The sequence below is a fragment of the Haliaeetus albicilla genome, chromosome 1 (genome assembly GCF_947461875.1).
Source record: "Haliaeetus albicilla chromosome 1, bHalAlb1.1, whole genome shotgun sequence".
NCBI classification, from domain to species: Eukaryota; Metazoa; Chordata; class Aves; order Accipitriformes; family Accipitridae; genus Haliaeetus; species Haliaeetus albicilla.
In genome coordinates this window covers 72,156,050-72,175,725 of record NC_091483.1, presented here as the reverse complement: position 1 = coordinate 72,175,725, position 19,676 = coordinate 72,156,050, and the positions used below count along the sequence as shown (strand labels likewise).

Genomic DNA, 19,676 nt, shown 5'->3' with positions numbered 1-19,676 from the left:
CAAATGTGGCCTGTCACACACATAATTTTCAAAACCCATTCAGATATACTCAAATTTTATGGCATTTGGCCAGATGTTCAGGCTTACATGAGATTTGTGTGACCTTGTGCTGATTTGCTCTTAGAGAATAAATTTTATCCTATGCTCTTTGCAGCAGTGTCTGTTTTGGAAAAGTCTGAATAAATACATTTATGAGCTCTACTCTAAAGAGCCATTTGTGTCACAGCCAGCTGAATAGCTGAAATGGGATAGCTGAAATGTTAAACTTCTAACAGAGCTTATCACCCCTTAAAGCTTATTCCAAAAGATGCAGGAAATTACATGAGAAGGACTTTTTGACAATTTCCACAAATCTGTTATGTATCTGAATGGAATAAGCACAGGAGGAAGAAAACACAACCTGAAATGATGAATTCGCTGTTTTTCTTAAGTTGTATCTATCTTGGCAGCAGTACAAAAAGCACTTTATTTTTCTTAGCAAGAGGATAACATCTGAAACATAAACAAGCATTGCATGTTCCACACTGAGACAAAATTATCAAAACCCTCAAATTTTCCAGTGTCCTGGATTGTTTGTTGAACTTAAGAGTATCAACACACTTTATTTACTAAAGAGTAAGGTTTTCCTTTGCGCTGCTTCTGAAAACCACCTCTAAGTCTGGTTAACAGTTTTTAAAGGTCATTTCATTTCCACAACGCATGGTAAATTTATTTACGTCTAGTGATTAAATGATGCAGTTACTACACCATTTTGCAAAACGCAGTTAGAAAGATTAGACTAAACAGGCACTGACGAAGCACAGACAGAAGAAGAGTTCGTACTCAGCACAGTGTGATGTTCGGTGACGCTGTATAGGTTCTGTAAATTACATAAGTGTAAGTTTTCATTATTTTATTATCATTTACTTCTCAAAATATCCTTAAAACATATTTCACAAATGCAATTAATAAGCTCACATACTGTTTAAGTGAAGTTTAAAGGCAGGTAAAATGAGGAAGACTAACTGGCTGTGTGACTTTCTGAGTTGAGACTTGGGGTATTAACACTGTCATCTGGCAAAGCTGTACCATGGGAAACATTCTTTCATCACTGTATATTGACTCTACTCAAATACATTTATTAGTGCACTAGACATAGCCATATTAGACTGTAAAATCAATGAATATATTACAGCCAATAAATTAATATTTACACTGTAAATACCTCTGTCTAGTTTTCAGTCCTTGACTGAATAATTTCCTGGATGCTAATCTTTACAGGGTTTTTTTTATACTTCCGTTTGAAGGTTTATGATATTAAGGCTTCCAAGACTAATTTTGTTTTTTATTGTAATGACAGAAAGAGAGGTCACACCCTAAGGTAACCGAATATTGTCCACTCAAGTGCTTTAGTCATGATTTCTAAAAGTGCCGCGATTCCTCAGCTGGTCTCATACAGGCAGTCCAATTATCATTTGCTCTACCTTAATGCTTATAAAATCCTCCTCAGATACAGGGCCGTCATGCTGAGCTGTGGTCACCATCACAAAAAGTTGTTCTGTGGCATGGTCAGAAAGAATGGGAGAAAAGGACAAAGAAAAAGAAGATAAAGAAGAAAAAGAAAGAAAGAAAAAAGAAAAAAAAGAAAAACCATTATCTGTGGGAGGATATGCTTGTTTTGTAAACTTTAAAACAGACTGAGTGAACCTTTTAAAGGAAGTTCCTATTTGTTAGAGAGAGGTAAAGACACACAAGAATGACTGAGTCAATTCCAAGAAAGCTTTCAAAGGACTTTTGCATGCAAAGAGTATTTTGGCCGTGTTAAGCTCTCATGAACCAAGCAATACTATTTTTGCTTTATTGTACAAAAACATTTTCTCAGAGGGAAGGAATCCCAAAGAGAAAGTGGCCTCCTGTTGAGTGTCTGTGCAGGCAACACATCAAGAAAAAACTTTTGCATCCACCGTAAAAATATTTTTTTTTTCATTTTAAAATATTAATTTATGCTTGCATTGAAGAAATGAGAAGGGCTGACCTGCTATCACAGAACTGAGTGTGAAGTGAGGTGATGTCCATATACTCTGTCAGGAAGATTTCCAAGGCAACTTGATCGAGTGGAAGTTTCCGAGGCACACACATTTCACAGAGCTGGCCGCTTTTGGTTTCCAGAAAGTAACCACGGGGCGTAGCACAACCGATAAGAAGACGTAGGGCTTTTTCAGCAGGCAAACACTGACATTGTTCTGTCATTGTTAACGGGGCAGCACATGAGCATGCCAGGCTCAGAAATACTAAAACATGGGGTGGGAAGTGGGAACCAGAGCATGCTTTTGTAACAGACAATTTAACTTCGGATTTTGCTTACCAGAAAAAGAGAAGACCTTCAACAAACAGGGAAATAAAAAACAGACCTCCACAGAAGTGGGAGAGTCCTTGACTTGAGGGGGGGATCCCAACCATGAACAGACTCTTACCTAAAGCCAGAGGATGCTTGATTGTGTTAAGGAAACGTGGTCATGGATACAGATATAGGAGTTGCATTACTTTGGCCAACATTTATCTTTTCAATGTGTTTAAATCTATCTAGATGGACTACCTACTGGGTGTATTTAATAGAGTAGCCATTTGTGTGACAATTACTGGTGATAGTGTCTGGGAAATGGCCTGTGCCTCTCTGAGGTCCTCACGCTCAGCGCCCGTGCCCACTGCTCACATAGCTTTGCTACCACACTGCAGAGCTGAAGGCGAGCTGAGAAACCAGTTGTTACTCTTTCTAGCCAGAGGCAATCGGCTCATTTTTTCCCTGCAGAGCTTGAATGAAATGGTAGCTATTCTTTCGATTTCTTTCCTTCCTCAATAGCAGTCCCTGTTTAGATTAGACCTAGAATCTTTAGCTTAATCTTAGTCTGTATTTAAGACAACACTTAAAAGGACAAATTGTGTTTAATATTGTACAGCTGCTAAACAGAGGAAGGAGACTTATTCTACCTGAGCAAACCCAGTCAGCCAGCTGGTATTTTTGGAGCATCTGCCACCTTAATACCTGACCTTTTTCTGCTGTCTTCATTAGAGATGCTTATCTTGATTTTCCTTTCCAGAATTAAAAGCTATAAAGTAAAAAAGGGAGCAATACCTATTACTTGCTTTCATGATTTATTTCCACAGTAGTTTCAGAAGCCCCAGCTGTGGACTGCAATCCTGTTATGCCAGGCAATGTACAGATACAGCATTCCTGGCTCACGGACCTGATCGTTCAGCTTTAGGACAAGACAAGCACATCAGCAGGTAACAGAACATAGAGCATGTCAGAGCAGATGTACGTGACAAACCCTGTCCCTTGTTATTATTTTAAATCCTTATGTTGTTTAATTATTTCTTTAAACTCTGTCTGTCTTTAGTCTGCTAATAATGCTAAACACTTACTCCCTCTCTGCCTCATCCTTTTAATATTCCTCTACCTCTGTGGAGTTGAATACTTCCTGAGACAAAGTTATGAAGTAACTTTGATAAGAGCAGCTCTGGCTGTATAAGATGTTGCTGAGCCTGCCAACTAGCTAGTCTCTGGAAAAAGGACAAGGAATTAATCATTGCACATCCTATCGGCCAAGAAAATCCACCAGTGCCCAGCACCAGACCACAGCAACCTACCCAAAGCCTTGTTACTAGACTGTGGTAGTTCATCAAAATCCTTCATCCCATCTCAGTATTTCGTATTATGCAGAAAATGAGAAGCATTTATATATTATCACCTGTCCTTTCTCTTGGTCAGAGAAATTGGTTAATGCTCTTTTGATCTGCGTATTTGTTTGTCAGTTGTATTTGCGGTTTTCTGTTTACAAAATACTGAGACAAGACTGCTTATTAAAAGAAATAATAATTAAAAAATTCCTTTACAGCTGCCCTTGTTATAAATACCCAAGACAAGCATGATGGCAAAAATAAATTCTGATCATCTTATAGATTTACTCTCTGTTATTTCTGCTGTTATTTATAAAGGATGCGGCAATATATCTTGATTTGAAGTCTGATGGTGAAATAGATGCAGCAGCACACAAAATTGCATTTGGGTTTGAATGCACAGTACATCAAGGCAGAATAAAAACAACATAGCATCCGCTTTAGGTTAGTGGAAAACATGGGCCCTGTGGACCCCATGACACACGTTAATTTCCCCTCAGATGGTATTTTTCCTTAACTTTGGGATCTATTTGAAGATTGCAGTCTTTAATAGAGAAGCAGGTAAAAACATTTTAGTCCAGACAAAGTATTGATTTCAACTTCTATTTCCCAAGCACTGCTAGGAACTAGACAAGAATTACAATTCAAACAAAACCCATCCTGTTTGCATAGATCAGACTTTCTGTACAGATTTAGCCTATCTCCAGAGTTGCACCTACCTTATGGAGGAGTGTTTTTAAACTGAGAGTGTTCTTAACTAGTTGAATGCAGACATCCTTAAGTTGATTTAAGCCTGGGCTGTAGCTGTTGAATTTTTGAGAATAGTGGCAGTTTTGCAGTGGTTTTGATGTCAGCAGTACAGAGGAACCACCTTAGATAAGATGAGGTTTCAAACAAGTTTTAGTCAACAAAGTAAATGTCATTGCTGTTCTGACAGCACCATTATCAGGCATGAGAACATTAGTCATAGCATCGCACACAAACACAACTGGTTTGCCAATACGTTGGTTGGGGCGCCTCATCTTCCTGCCTGCTACTGAGGATCCTTGATGTAACGGAGCCAGGAATACCTGCTCCATATTCTTCTTCCACAGATGCTATGAGAGGAAAGAACCCCAACCCAGGGCTTGGAAGAAAAGCGTGGTTCAAGTTAGACTGAAATCATCTGTACCCAATTGCTAAGACTAGCTGCCTATTAATTGAGCTGCAACTCCTTGGATCATTGTGCAATGGAGCAGGAAGAGAGGAAGGTCAGGGCCATAGTCTCGAGTTGACTATACTAGCTCTCCAATTCAGGGTCATCTTGAGTGTGACAGAAACAGAGAAGGAGCCCCATCTGTAGGACTATGTAAGCCAAGTACATTGATGAGACATTAAAAGCATGGCAGAACACATACGAGGCTTTAGAATACATTGTGCCAGTCTCGCTCTTAAATTAGCACGTTTTAGCCCATGCTTAACACAGGGCTTTGAACCTCAAATCAAATTGGAATGGCACCACCACTTTGCAGCAGCCTGTTCAAGAGAGAATAACCACCAAAACTGGCTAGAAGCAAAGGCTCAGGCTTCTCTTCAAGTTCTGTTATTAGGCAGATGGGCTTCATGACATACTAAACAGTTAAACAGATAGTTAAAATTGAGATCATACTGAACACTAGAATGTGTGCTGAGGTTAATTACAGAGCTCTTTTTTTGGTTTAAAGCTACCAAAATTACCATGAAGAAGAAAAAGCAGAAGTCTGTCTGCCCTGGAAAATCCTCATCAGGGTTTGTTGTTTCACAACTGGTACAGAAGCAGAGATGATATACATGATGCATAGATGTCAAACTCTTGTTGACTGAGTAGGACAGCCAGCGGGAGCTCTGAAAATACTCTGCTGGCTCATAGCCACCGTTGGCCATAGATAAAAATAGGTCATGATAAACTGAGTGTAGTCTTCAACTGCCAGATGTTGGAAATTACCATGTTAGCATACAAAATATTAGCAGCTGTTAATACGGCAGCATTCTTTGCTGGTAGGAACCACATTTAATCAACAATTTTATTAGTAGTGTTGTAACAAAAATATGATTTGGAGACTATTAAACTGTGGCTTGGTGGCAATTTCCAAATTTTGTGGTTTTCCTTTAACAATTCCCTGAATGTTCTACATGTCCTCGTTGTGCTTAAATAGAGAAGTAACCAGTAAGATACGGAAAGTCCAAAATTTACCGCACTCACTCACAGCGCTGGTGCATAACTGAGAGCTTCCTTGATCAGGGACCTGGGCTGAAGGTCATCACTGCTTTTACTGATTATGACTATCTTGTGCAGGGGACAAAGTTACAGGGTTTGTGGAAATCCAGAGTCTCATTTGTGATCCTCAAAGGAATATGGCATGTGGCAGTGTTTCACCATGCAGTAAAGGAAAGAAATCTGTAATAATGAGTTTCAGGACAAAAAACATTGAGATTTTAAAGTGACTGAACTTCAAAAGGAAGCGAAGAAAATCCTCTTGCTTCATTCAATTTATACATAAATACAATGGGATGTACTATAACAAACAGTTTCTCTCATACAGGGTATGTTCACAGTACAGCATATTTCGGACAGCAGTATACTCACTGCAGAAGGGCATTCAGGGCAGGTTACAGAATAGCCCAGGAAAGGGGATCCCCACCAAACAGTGAGCCACAGCCGAGCTACAGTAATTTGAGAGGTAGCTTTGTGAACTGTAGTCACTATAGCATAGACAGAGCCAGAGCACGAGCCATGCTGTACGGCCTCAAAGATTTCATTAGAGAGTATTGGGTAGCAAGGCAGTCACACATTTAGACTAGGCAAACTGTTTGTAAGGGGTCTGGAAAAGCTAGTCTGCATCTACTGCGCTGCCCAGGTACAAGCTGTAACAAACCTCTTGAGCAGTGAAGTCGTTTCTCCCTGCTTTGCTGGCAAGGTGAGATAACCTCCAGCTGAGCTCTGAAAAAACTTTAACAGAAGATGAAGTAACCTTGGTACATAAATACATTCACCTTTCAGATATCTGCTTTTAGTATTCAGAAGTCCTTGGACAAGTGCCATTAGCTTTGCTGTGAATACTCTTCACCCCTCTTCAGACCTTGGAAGGCAGGTTTTACTTACATTTTCAGTTTTGATTTTTCTTCAGTGATTTTTTTTTTTTTAAGTTTTAGAGCTGGCAAAAGTGGAACAAGTGTTAACACTCCCATCTCCTCCAAGCACCCCTCTTCCACCAGTCAGAGAATAATTATACACCGTAATAATATATATAGCTTCATTTAAACCTTGTATTTCATTGTGCATAGGAGACTACCTTCTCTGGAAGGTTTTTCCTAGTGTGTGAATGAATTAACACTAACAGTCCCTTTCTACAGGAATGTAATTCTTTCTGGCATACGACTCTGGCTATGATGTGGTCAGCAGTGATGATAGTTTCAGAGGTCAGACTCCATCCTATGCGTAGTACTGTCTATTCAGTCAAATGATTACCACCATGTGCATTTTTTTCTCTACGTTCTGCTATTTATACATGGGCTGTCTGAAGAAAAGCTTTTGTTGGAGAAAGGTTTTCAGTCAAGGAGACTTTTTCAAAGTATAATACATCCTTTATTATTTTTGGACATGGAGGGAAGAGTTGAAGACAGTCTTCTAAAATGACATACCCTCCAAATTCAACCTTCTTTGTTAGTGACAAAACATTCAGAGACTGCTTGGAACCAACCTTTTTTCTTGTATATTGTCCCACTGACATGCTTCTGAGAGGAAATTCACTTAATCCATCCTTCAGCAGCAAATTATCATATTGTTTTCAGTTTCATAGTTGTTTAGCCATATTTTGTTTATGACATCGTCGTTTTAGTTCTGAATGTCAAAGTAGATGGCAGATCCTTGTCTCATTCTAGACTTTTCAGCTGCCCTAGTTTGTGAAATTTGCTCATCTGCTGCATTGGATACAATAGTCACAGTGGATTTGTCATCTTTTCCTCTTGATTCATTGCAAAAAAAATCAAGTGATTCATAAAGTGTAGACACAGCCTTAAAAAGCAAAGAAAACTCCAGTCAAAATAACTTTTACCCATAAAGTCTATTTAAAATGAACTTTTACCCAAGACACAGCATCTAGCACAGCCCGAGGGAACAGAGAGAAACACAGGCCATGGAGTTATAATTTCAGAGGGAAAGAGTGTCTTGATACTAACATTGAAAGGCAAAGTCTTCCTATGTTTGGATTCAATTCTCTTAGTTAATTAGGTACCAGGCACAAAGTACTTAATTAGAATACCAAAGATGTCAAGTTGCAGTGTAAACCAGGTTCTATGAAATCTGAAATGACAAAGCTTTTTTATCCCCTTAACCATTTAACTCCAGTATTTCCAAAAAGCTTTATTGCACACTTCCTTCTGGATGAACGCTCTTCTGATGCAGTAAACCAGCAAACTGCTGCGGTATTCAGATGTTATTCTAGCCTGTGCAAAAATTATCCTGTTTTCATTTCCTAAGCGCATGTAGGATTTGGGATCTTCAGGTAAGTCCTTTAGCAAAACCTGAGAATTAAAGTTCTCTCTGAAATGTGCACAAAGATCTGTGCTCACAGACATATCAAATCAAATTCTCAGGCTGACATAGAATAAAACAATTAAAAGGTGGAAGTCATGCAGTGGTAGCTTTTTGTCTTCACACTTATACTTTACTATGGGGGTTAACTATTTTTGTTTTAATGAAAGATGTTCAGAATAGAGAGAGGTACTGGCTGTCTGAATGTCAAACAGAAGGCACGGTAGGTACAGCCAACTAATCTGGATGATGCTTCTGTGCATTTTTGCACAACCAGAGCCCCTCATGAGTGTGCTTTTTGTGTGGTTCCATGAGCTGGAAGTTTGCATTAATGCTACAGCAGCACTTAGATTTAGGCTGGAACCTGCAGAACTTAGCAATGAAAAAATCAACTGCTCCAAGAATTCCCTCAAGGGCCAAATTCCCCTGTAGCTGGCAGAACTGTCTGGGAAACACTCTCTGAGCATCTGAAGTCAGGAAATATGGGATGAATCTCCAGAGAGATAGAGACAAATGCTATATAGTAAAAGCACAACCACAGTGGCCAGCTTTGCCATGGGGATGTTCACTCTCAGTTTAAGCTAACTTAGATACTTGGAGCTATGTGTTGTCACCTGACCTAATTGCTCAGCATTGTTATGACATATGATACAGGTGAGAATAAAATCCATGGCTTGATTCAAGTTCTGTGTACAAGATTGCCTTTGCAACTCCAAGAACTGGAAAAAACATGACATAAATTGGAGACTGTAAATAGTCTTGCAGAGGCGTAGAGAACCTTCACTTTCGCTGTTCTAGAAATGGTGCCCAAACCTACCCAGAATGTACAGCAAATTTCCAAGCTTAAAAAAAAAAAAGGTGCAAGCAATATAAAAAACTAGTGTGAACTTTTTAGAGACTTACGTTTGCACAAACAGAAAAAAAAAAATTAAACCGATGATGTTCTGCAACACAATTGAAAGGCAATGAGTGCAACTCCAGACATACCATAATATTTGCTCATCACTACTGGCTTAATTTGTTTGAAATATAGGGTCCATGCACATTGTATGTACTGCCTTTACTAATCTACTGGATCTCTTGAATAATTTATAAGATCCAATTATGCTTTCACATTTAAAATGATACCATTATGAAATTACTCTTTCTGCTTTCTTTAAAATAGCAAAAAGGTCTGTTACACTAAAGAAAACACTGAACCTATATCATGACACATTACTGTGGCTAACAGCTGCTAAATTATAAAGCAACAACAAAAGACCTTTTATAATTGTATTCACACATCCTCTGGATGAGTATTGTTGTCCATACAAACCCTGAGCAGTTAATGGCTACTAACGAACTCTACACCACCTCTGATGCTTGCTTTCTCATTCTCAACCTTGTTTTCTTACATCTTCATTAAATATTAACAAGTAGAAGAGTTACCCATTTATAGCTAGTAATTAGAATATTTTATTACAATGTCCAGACCATCTCATGCCTTGTATTTTTATAATTTTCTACTACGATATTTCCTGTAAAAGCAAGTCTCTTAGCTTCAGTGGGAATCTACATATGGGGAATGAATTTTCCCAGGTATACATTTTCTTTTTTTAGAATTATGACTATTGCACAATAAAAGATTGTTATTACTGTTTTATTATCTGCATCCTGATATTCTTTCTCACCATGATTTCAGTACCAATATGATCAAATCAAGACTGAAGCTAGGTTCTCTAACAGGAGAATTCAGGAATCTATAAGCTCAGTAACTGCAATCGTGACCATGGGCTTTAGAATTTTACATCATCTCTGTGTGGCTTATCCAAGTCTGTCCAGTTGATTGCAATGGAAGTTGTGCCTGCGTATGCAAGAGTTAAATTAGGGCTTCTTTGCTTTGCCCACCTTGTGTTTTAATGTAATTAAAAGATGAATAACTGCCTGGAAAAAGGAGCGTGCCTGAAATCTGCTACTTGCTTTCAGCAAGTGTTGCTTGATCTAATGGCCCTATGAGCCAAAGCTAGTCCAAGCCCCTTGAGCTTGGTATATGATTATATGTAAAGGGACTTTACTGCCATTTTTTACCTCTTCTGCACTTATTTCACTCAGTCTCTATATTGATATTCTCCACATTTTGCTGCCCTCTTCTCCAGGCAATTTTAGAGTGTCATTAAATATAACAACAGAATCCAGTACTTTCCTACTACATAAATATCTTTTTTCTTATTTCTAAGTGTTGTCTCTTGCAAGAAAACTTTTTTTAAAATTTTAGCTTTAAACCTTTTTCATGTATAGCAAGATGCTGTCCTAGGAACAGCAGCTTTCTGTTCGGCACACTCCCCAGTGCCTCATTTTGAAAGTCCTTCTCTCATAGCAAGAGTCTTTTTATAAACCACTTACCCATTCAGCAGAATTGCATGATGAGTTTTCCTCAGCTGCTTCACTGGTGGATTTATTCCCCCCCTGAAGTTCTGCAGCTTCGAGCATCTGCTCCTCCCGATGCCTCCCTGCCGCCACAGGAAGTTGTGCAGAACCTTAGCAAAAACCAAGTTACAGTCACTATTTGCTTACTGTCCATTTCCAGAGTCACACTGGTACTCTACCAGAGTACTATAAAGCTCTGCAATGAAGAGTGCAGAGCTCTTGTACCGCTAGCCTTGATGACGGGTGCTCGAGCGCTATTCAGCTTGCAGATGGAAACCGCTATTTCAGGTTTCTGTACACCCCTTAATCAATGGAGTTCTGTTCAACAGAGTTTGTGCCATGGAAACCAATCAAGAGAACTGATCAGCTCACCCTTAAGTAGACATCTACCATGGGTCAGTTCATACAGAGACCTCAAGATCCACACCTGTGTCAACTCCAGTGACTGAAATAGGAGCTTTCACTTGCCTAAATCCCCTCCCTCTGCTTTTTTAATCTTCAAGTGGAATTGCATCTCAAGTCATAGATATTCCACCTATACCCCTGACAGCTCACAAGCTGAGTAAGCCTCACATTGCAACCATAATACTCATGCTACAGTTACTTCAGAGGCTGCCTTAGGTTATATGTCACTGATCTGCACCCACCGCCCACAGATGCCCTACATTTATACTTGTCCTGTACCCTTCACTGTTTCTTCTTGTGACTTCTTCCGCCCTTCATTTCAGGATTTTGCAACAAACAAAAATTAATCATTAGTTACAAAAATTTGCAGCTTAAAAAACATAGCTCAGAACAAAGTCCCCAAAGTCGGGTCTTTCAGCTGTCACTTCCAGGTGTCACTACCTAGAGTAAGACCATTATGCAGAGCAAAGTTCTGGCTCCTCACTTTTTCAGTCTGCTAAGAAATTACCAGAACTGATATTCCTTCCATAACCTAGACAGGTCAGTCTAAGTGTTCACTTTTTCTGGAAAGAAAATAATGGAGGCAAGTGGCTGCAAGAGCGCTCACTTGAACTACAGACTGAGCCTTCCGATCCCTCCTCTCAGCTTGAGGTGCCCTCAGCAGATCAGGACCAGGTGAGCAAAAGTTACACACTGAAATTCCTCTTAGTGATGCCTCTTAAGTGCACCTGTCCAGCCATTTCAAAACAAACACCTAACTTAGAAAGTATGTGTTAATGGAAATATTGTCACTCACCAAAAAGTTTTGAGTGCAGTTTGGTTTTGTAGCAAAGAAACAAGCTTCCCACTGCCACTAAGAAGGGAATGATGGCCCATATTGTCAAATGTATCTTTTTCAGTGAGTCAGCTTCTGCAATTATATGTTTCAAATAAAGTTATGTACTATTCAAAGATCCAATAGAAGAACACCACCATAGCAAAAAAAAAAAAAAATTTAAAATTAAAAATGACTTCAGGAGTGAATCAGTCTTTCCCCCCCACCCAAGTGCAAGGTCATCTATACCATTCCTGAGGGATGCACGCCTGATGAACAGTGACATCAATCCCTCCTATAGTTCCTGCAGTTTGACAGTCCCCCCCCCCAGTGTCTAATCTGAGTCTTTTCTGCTTGTACTTTAAGGCTATTACTACTTGACCAAGTAAGAGATCAGATCACTTAACTCATTTTAGGAGCTCAGATTATTTTAACTCTTTAACAGCCTTTTGCATTCATTTCCCCCCATTTTGGACATTACTTCATTTATTCTCTGCCACTGATGTTTTCTAAATCTTTGATCATTTTTGTGCCTCTCTTTGGACTACCAGTTGGCCAATAGTGTAAAATAGTGTCCAAAACTGGACTGTGCTGGATGAACAGAAAGGTTACTTCCCATGACTTGACTGGTTGGTATACGAGTGATGTTTGATAATGTTAAAGGTCTAGTCAGAGCTAGTCCCCCAGTCTTTCACTACAGTTGAGAGGTAGAAAGAGAGAGGCAGAGATCAGCATCTTCAAGAAGTGATGCATAGTATCTTGAGACAGTTGTATAACAGAAGTGATGTAAATTGTTTTCTGGGTATGTCACATTCTTTTCATAATTTAAGGTGAAACATACCTCAATCCTATCACTGAAAAACTTAATTGTGCTTGAATACTCATTATATTAATGCTTTTCAATGTTTAATTCAGAATTGAGACCTTAAATTGCTCCCCTGTAAAGGTTACCATATGACTATAATAAAATAAGGAGACACAGCCTATACAAAACATTTTGTCATAACAACTTTATGGACACAAATCCTTATAAATATAGAGCCCATACTGGTCTATCTTCCATGTTGATTTATCTCCCACTTTTTATTAGGAACTTGTAATAAAAAAATAGAATGGTTAGTAAAGGGTACGTATTACTGAATGGAGTAACCATGTGATTGTTTCAGCCACTCCTTACCACAAGGCAAAATCACTCACTGTCTCACATCTAGCCTACCAAATCCCTTCTGAGGAGGAATTGTGTTTGGGTCTTTCGTGAAATACACAGCTGATGCACAGCTTTTTTGTAAACCTTAACTAGTAACTCCTATTAGCAAACCCTTGTAGAAGAAAACAAACACTACATTGGGGGTATTAAGGCAGAGAGCTTAAGTCAATTGTTATTAAAAGCTGTCCAGGTCCTCTCTGTGTTTGTCTCATTCATCCTGAGATCCACAGTGTTGAAGGAAGGATGTGGGAGAGGGAGGAAAAGTATAAAATTGTTCAAACTGAAGAATCTTTATGATGACAAGTTAAATGGCACGCATATGTTCTTGCTAGCTTACCTTTCTCTTCAACTATCACTGTTGTCCCATTTCCACATACTTTCTTACAGAAAGGTATTTCAATAATTATCTCACAGTAGTAAAATCCAGTGTCATTTACATTGGCAGACTGTATCACTAGCACATCCTTGCTTTCATGGGTGACGTTGGATACATAGAAAAGTTTTGATGATGTAGTTTTGGTGATGTTCTCTTTATTAACAAGATACCAGCTTACTCTGTACCTCACAACAGATTTTTCCCAGATACAGGTGATTTCAGCGTAGTCTCCAACTGACAGATGTATTTTTGTTGGTGTTTGGATGACTGTTAAATTATTGGGACCTGTAGCTAGTGGAGAAATACACATAGATTTAAAAGTTAAAGCAGCAAAGAGATGACATCACAGCTGTAATGTCTATAATCACAGTATTAAAACAATGTTAATACTGTAAAATCATTATGAGATTAATTTTTAAGATTAGTTACTACCCATTTCTCCTTTGAACAATGGCAATTACTTTCTGGCTAAAGGAAACTTTTAATCTGGTGTGTTAAATCCCTTCATCGTTTGTGCGCAATAAATGAAGATTTTCTGTGTACTTACTGATACACTTATTTTTTATTTTCAACAAAAAGCTTTTATAATAGAGGTTGAGTCTGAAGCATATTAAACACTTTGCCAGATAAAGAACGACCAAAAGGAGTAATTCAGAATGATTCATCAGTGAATAGTGAAAGACTCATCAAAATGAAGGAAAAATCCACTACAATTTCTTTCACAACGTAGGAGTTCTTGTCCTGCACTGCTTCTAATTAGTGACAAGTGTACAGCATTTTTGAGGTGGGTTCTTTAATTTTGTTTAAACTTCTTTCATTAAGTTTTTGCTGACAAGTGGTTTATAGAATCAAATTCACCTCCTTAGTTTAAGAAGTACACAATATGCCATGCAGACCACAGTTGTCTCATCAGGTCTGTTGCCTGGCTTTTAGCTAAGGCTGACTCGGACGGTATCAGAGGAAATCAACCTTTTTACTCTTTCCTGCTTTGAATCTCTTTACCACTCACTGTCCATATGCTAAGTGATCTACATGAGATAGTGTGCAATACTGTACAAAATATTTTCTTCAGAAGTGAAACCACTGTGTAGATATCAGCTAACCTTTTTTTTATTCTAATGATGTTGATGCTTATCACAAAAGTGCTAATCATATAAAATCTATCCCCATGACTGCTGAAATCATTAATTGCATATGCCGCGTGAAGAATTATAACTTCCTTTTTTCTAGCATTTATACTATTAAAGTGAGGAGCTACTCATAATGAGAGTAAACGGCATTATTTTCTTCCAAATCTTATCCTGTTTGTAACTCAGGCATATTTCACACCAACATATAAGTAATGGGATGATTTTGCCCCTATCTGGTCCTAAAATGGCATCTGATAAGTTTTATCAGAATTATGCAAATAAACTTTTTTCCTTTGCCCTTAGAAAAAGCCACATATTCATCACACCTAAAGGAGTTAGGCACCTCTGTTTTTTTCCACAATGCAGTGCTTAACATCTTTCAGAGAACAATATGGACAGTATAGGGGTAAGCAGATAAATAAGGGAAAGAATTGATGTAGTATGTAAATGACAATTTAGAAGCTGTTCAAGTGTCAAAGAACTGACCACTAATTTCAGGTTTTCTGTTCATTTGGTTTGTCATTTAAAATGCAGTTGTGCTATAGGCCGTGCTACGTTTCCGTCTTGTGACTTTAGTGTCTTTCTGAAAAATATCACTGAAAAAATCCTTTTGCCCTTGCTTAATCTCCTAATCTCTCCCTCTCTTTCATTCTGTTTCTTAATTTATACTGAACACCTTCAGTATTATCCAGTGCAATTTGTATTGAATAAGAAACATGAAACTTCATCTGCTTTGTATTTCAGTACCTACGTGATCTAGAACAAAAACTCAACGTTTTAAAATTCTACATTCAGCGTTTGTCACAATAAATATTAAAGTCTGAAGGTCTAAGAAAAATGTTGCTTGCATTAAGCTAACATAATTTTGGGTGTACAACAATTTCTTTGTGAAAATGCTTTTTGATTCCCCATGCATTTTAATTTTTATTTCAGCATTATGAAAATATAGTTAACATTCTCCTTGTCTCACACGCAAGTATTTGAGGTGGATATACTGTGAAAAGTTTTTTTTAAATCCAGTTCAAGAATTACAGGTGACTAACTATGAACAAATAAAACCAAAGAAAATAAACAGCACTTACCTAAGCAGCTAAAACACGTTGTTAAAAGAAGTGTCAGTGACATTATGATCATCATGAAGGATTATGATTAGTGCTTGCATGAGGGTGTCTTTGTCAAAGATCAGCAAAACAACAAATGAAAGCATGTCAGATTCTTAACCTAACTTCCTCTTCCCTCATGTGGTGAGGGCGATAATAACCTAAACGCAACCCACATTTTGCCTACACTCTTTGAAATTGCCATCATAGATGTGTCTGTTTTAAAGGCCAGCCATACTGTCTGAAATCAGAACATTTCTTCTTTAAATTTTAAATTGTGTCCTAACTGGTTACCTTTCAACACTAGATTAGCCTCTCTTCTGATATGACATAAAGAACTGCTTTTCCACACTTACAGTGGTCTCATGAATGTTTGCCACTGCACTTCTGCAATACTTCATTTAAAGGCATTTTATGACGATTAGACGTCTTTAGTTACTGTGTACATCTTGTCAGTAGCCTTTTCCAGCCCACCTGATGAATCTTATCCACATCCAAAAAGGCAACGATTGTACTTAGTTTACATTGATGCCAAGTATTACTTCTATCTTTCTTTGTCACACATTTCATTGTCATCTTGATGAAATCTCGCCTAAATTCTTCCCTCCTGTGAAAAGGACTTTCCTACTTTTGCTTTAACAGTAGCATAGCTCCATTGGCAGGAGCAATGGAAGAAGGCTGAGTTCGAAGACCGAGTTTGAAGACTCTACTCGCAGTGGCCCCAACATCCCACAACATCAGTGGGAAACAATCCAGGACACTATGCTGTGTGCGCAATGCGTCTCACTATTACCTCTACAGGTGCAGTTGCATTAATGCAATACCAGTGCCATGTATGTTAACTAAGGCTTGTTTCAGGATGGTTATAGGCATGCATTAAATAAAGTGATCTATAGTTACATCATCAAGTTAAGGCCCATGTTGAAACTCATTTGCCTTCAATTATTAAAAAAATTCTACAAATATAGATAACTGTATGTTGTTTAATGTTCTCCAGTACTGATTTTTGGCTCCAGAATCACTTACATTGCCTGGCCAGAGAAGTGGAAGACAAAACATTGCCTCCATTTTTCTCAACTTACCCAGTCTTATTCCCTGGACAGATGTTTCAAATGCAAAGGTACCAGGCCAGACAAAATTGTCCCACAAAAACATTCAGTTGGGTAACATCAAAATGCAATGACAGAACTTAAAAAAAAAATCAAATCAAATAGAAACATGAGAAACATGAATAGAAAGCTGAGAACATGAATAAGTTAAATTAAGAACTTGTAAGAACATGTCAAGCACAAAATTTCCTAGAACTAACATCAAGTTTTAGCAGCACTGGGCAGGTGTCCAACAGCTGAACTGCAATTTGTAACGAAGACACAGCCCCATTGAAAGCCTAAAGCACCGTTCCTTTGCATTTGTCAGCAACAAAAGCATGATGCATCAGCTCACCTGCTTCTTAGTAGCCACCTTACAGAAGTAGTTTCCAGTGTCATTTACACTACGAAGTAAAATTAAAAAAGAGACAATAGCAAAGATAAATGTCAAAAAGTGCTGTAGGCTATCCCCATTTCTGATGGTACTCAGCTGACTTAGTTATCACCTTTTAGAGTTAGTGAGGACATAACAAATACCTTTGAATTCAAGGGAATGAATGGATATATTAAAGCAAATAATTTATACTTAATGATGTTATTTAATTATATTAAATAATTCTGTTAGCACTGACATTCATGTTATGTTTGGTACTAGTGATCAAAGATGTAGAATAAATTAAGTTTGCATGTGCATATTCAAGGGAAAAACTAGTTTCTCTTGTATTTAAAGATCTACATTTGTGCATTTAGTGTTGAGTTATGCAGCTGGCAGCTCCAGCAAGCAGAATATTTTGTCTAGAAACTAGGTGAAGCTTCTTCAATAGTGCTGATAGCAGCTTATATTTACTCTGGAAGATGCTTTTGTTCTAATCCAAAGCATCTAGTGTCAGAGATGAAATGAACTAGCACACAGAAAAAGGGGTTGGGAACAAGGTTTATTTTTAGCCCTGGTTACTTCATTGTACCGATTTACAACACAACCCCACAAACTCTCATTACGGTACTACTGAGTGGGTGGAAAAATATGGTGACAAAAGTTCTTAAGCTAGCTTTGCTGCCAGGGTAAGTGCATCACACAAAATGACTATGTGGGTCAGGAAAGCATCTACAACAGAAAGATCCTTTTAAGTTTTCTTTTCTTTCTGCAGGTTAATCTTAGTTAACCTTGGAAACTGCATCGATGCATTTGGACTCTGTAAATGTGTAATTTTACACACCTGTGTGCTGGAGATGATTGCAGAGCAGCTGCTCAGCAAAGAGGTACTCTGTTCTTGGAGTGGCAGTGGTAGTTACAGCCAGTCTCTTCTGGATGCTTTGCACAAATCTGTCTTCCCAAAACTTTTCTCTATGGCGTTCAAAGTACACCAGTGGAGGCATACTGAAAAATACATTTGAAACTTTTAAACAAGAAAACCTAAACCCTCTCCCTCCTCCTTATGCATAAGTCAGACTTACTTGAGAGCATTTTTGAGGTGTTACTGTCATCTGGGAAAGTTTATTAATCTACAGCAGCATTGAGGAGAGTATGCATGAAACTCAAGGTAGTCAAATGTAATTCTGCTGCACAGAATAATTTGAAAGTGGACTATAACAAACCTGACCATGTGTTTGCCAAGCAGGGGCAAAACCTGGCATCTTCAGTGGTTGGAAGTAGTTCCCTTTCTACTTTGTAACTGAGGCTCGCGTCTTTGCTACCCAAGCTGTATCAGATGCTGAGCAATGCTAGAACCAGAAGCGCCTAGAGCCCACAGAGAAAACATGAAAAAGTGGCCTTGGGCACTGGAAAAGGAGAGGGTAAAACAGGATCTACCGAGAGCCACTCTGTTCCTGGACACAAATAGGACTCCACCTGTTCTTGAGGACATTCATGCTTCTACTCCTCAAAATTACATAGAACGATAGAACAAATATAATTCAGGTTTCCAGGCAAAAGGAACTGATCTCCCACAAGACCCAGAAAAGCAGCATCTTGGAGTTTCTGCAGCCAGAAGCTGTGGACAAAATAAGCCGTTATCAAAAGATCTACATTTCAGACTTCTTTTATCAGTTTCACTCCGACTGCCCTTCACATCCTCTCCTTCCCCAACACCCAAGTGCTCTGCTACCTCCTCCTAGCTCTTCCACTTCTGTAACTCTAACCAAAATTAAAAACAAAGCTTATTTACCATAGCACAAGTATGCTGCATGCATACATGACTTTTTCCTCTGTTTATAACATTACATTCACCCTCTTTTCTTTTGTGTCCCATCTGATGTATGGTTTAAAGTAGTATTTAAGTACAGAGTGGCCTGATTTCTATCAAGTCTTGATGTAGCACTGCAATATTTCTCCTCACTATCTTGACACACGTGAGGGAAGAAAAAGGATGATTCCTAAATGGGTCCCTCTACAGAGATTTAAATGTCTGCAGGCTTCCATTTCCTTGGGCTGAGATTTCTCAGGAAAAAGAACATATAAAATATGCAACGACATCTTCTTCCAGCAGGAATGCCATGCTTTTTACAGACCAGTCTTGGATGCCTCCAGTGGCAAATTATTCCCTGATGGCCAATTGCACTGAAGTAACTCCAGATAAAATTCTGTGGTTTGTTGTTTGTTTTTTTTTTTTTTTTCTTTTTTTTTCTTTTAAATCAGAAAGTCTCCACAAATTGAAGTAGAAAAGCCCCATCAGATAAACCAGCTGGTAATGAGGTATTCCTGTTTATAGTATCCTGCATACAGAAAGTTTTTGTAGGATTTGTTCTAACACAGCCTACTAGAAACATATCAACCTGACATCTGGGAAAGTGGTGCCCATAGTTAGCAACTGTAGGATCCTTTACTGCTTGGCTGGGACTGACCGTGCAATTACCCACTGAAGATACAGTTCAATTTTTATAATCTACCAACATGACTTGCTGCTACCAGCATGTGTATTAGTAAATACCACTTCAGTCGCAA

The 19,676-nt window shown here is 38.4% G+C and overlaps 1 protein-coding gene across 1 annotated transcript; it reads right to left on the bottom strand.

Annotated features, from left to right (window-relative positions):
• Positions 1-6,148: 6,148 nt before the first annotated feature.
• On the bottom strand, positions 6,149-15,771 carry LOC138687353 (uncharacterized). Its single transcript, XM_069794127.1, has 5 exons — positions 15,630-15,771; positions 13,379-13,708; positions 11,817-11,930; positions 10,592-10,725; positions 6,149-7,690 (listed from the first exon to the last, which is right to left on the bottom strand). The coding sequence occupies exons 1-5, from the start codon at positions 15,682-15,684 to the stop codon at positions 7,511-7,513; spliced, it is 813 nt and encodes a 270-aa protein (XP_069650228.1). The 5' UTR covers positions 15,685-15,771; the 3' UTR covers positions 6,149-7,510.
• Positions 15,772-19,676: the final 3,905 nt, after the last annotated feature.

What these genes read in the sequence shown, in the direction of transcription:
- LOC138687353 (XM_069794127.1), bottom strand. Translation starts at nt 15,684, where the DNA reads ATGATGATCATAATGTCACTGACACTTCTTTTAACAACGTGTTTTAGC. An exon ending in ACTGCACTCAAAACTTTTTG is followed by an intron (nt 10,726 to 11,816) that starts GTGAGTGACAAT and finishes GTTTTTGCTAAG; the next exon opens with GTTCTGCACAACTTCCTGTG. An exon ending in CATGCAATTCTGCTGAATGG is followed by an intron (nt 7,691 to 10,591) that starts GTAAGTGGTTTA and finishes TTGCTTTTTAAG; the next exon opens with GCTGTGTCTACACTTTATGA.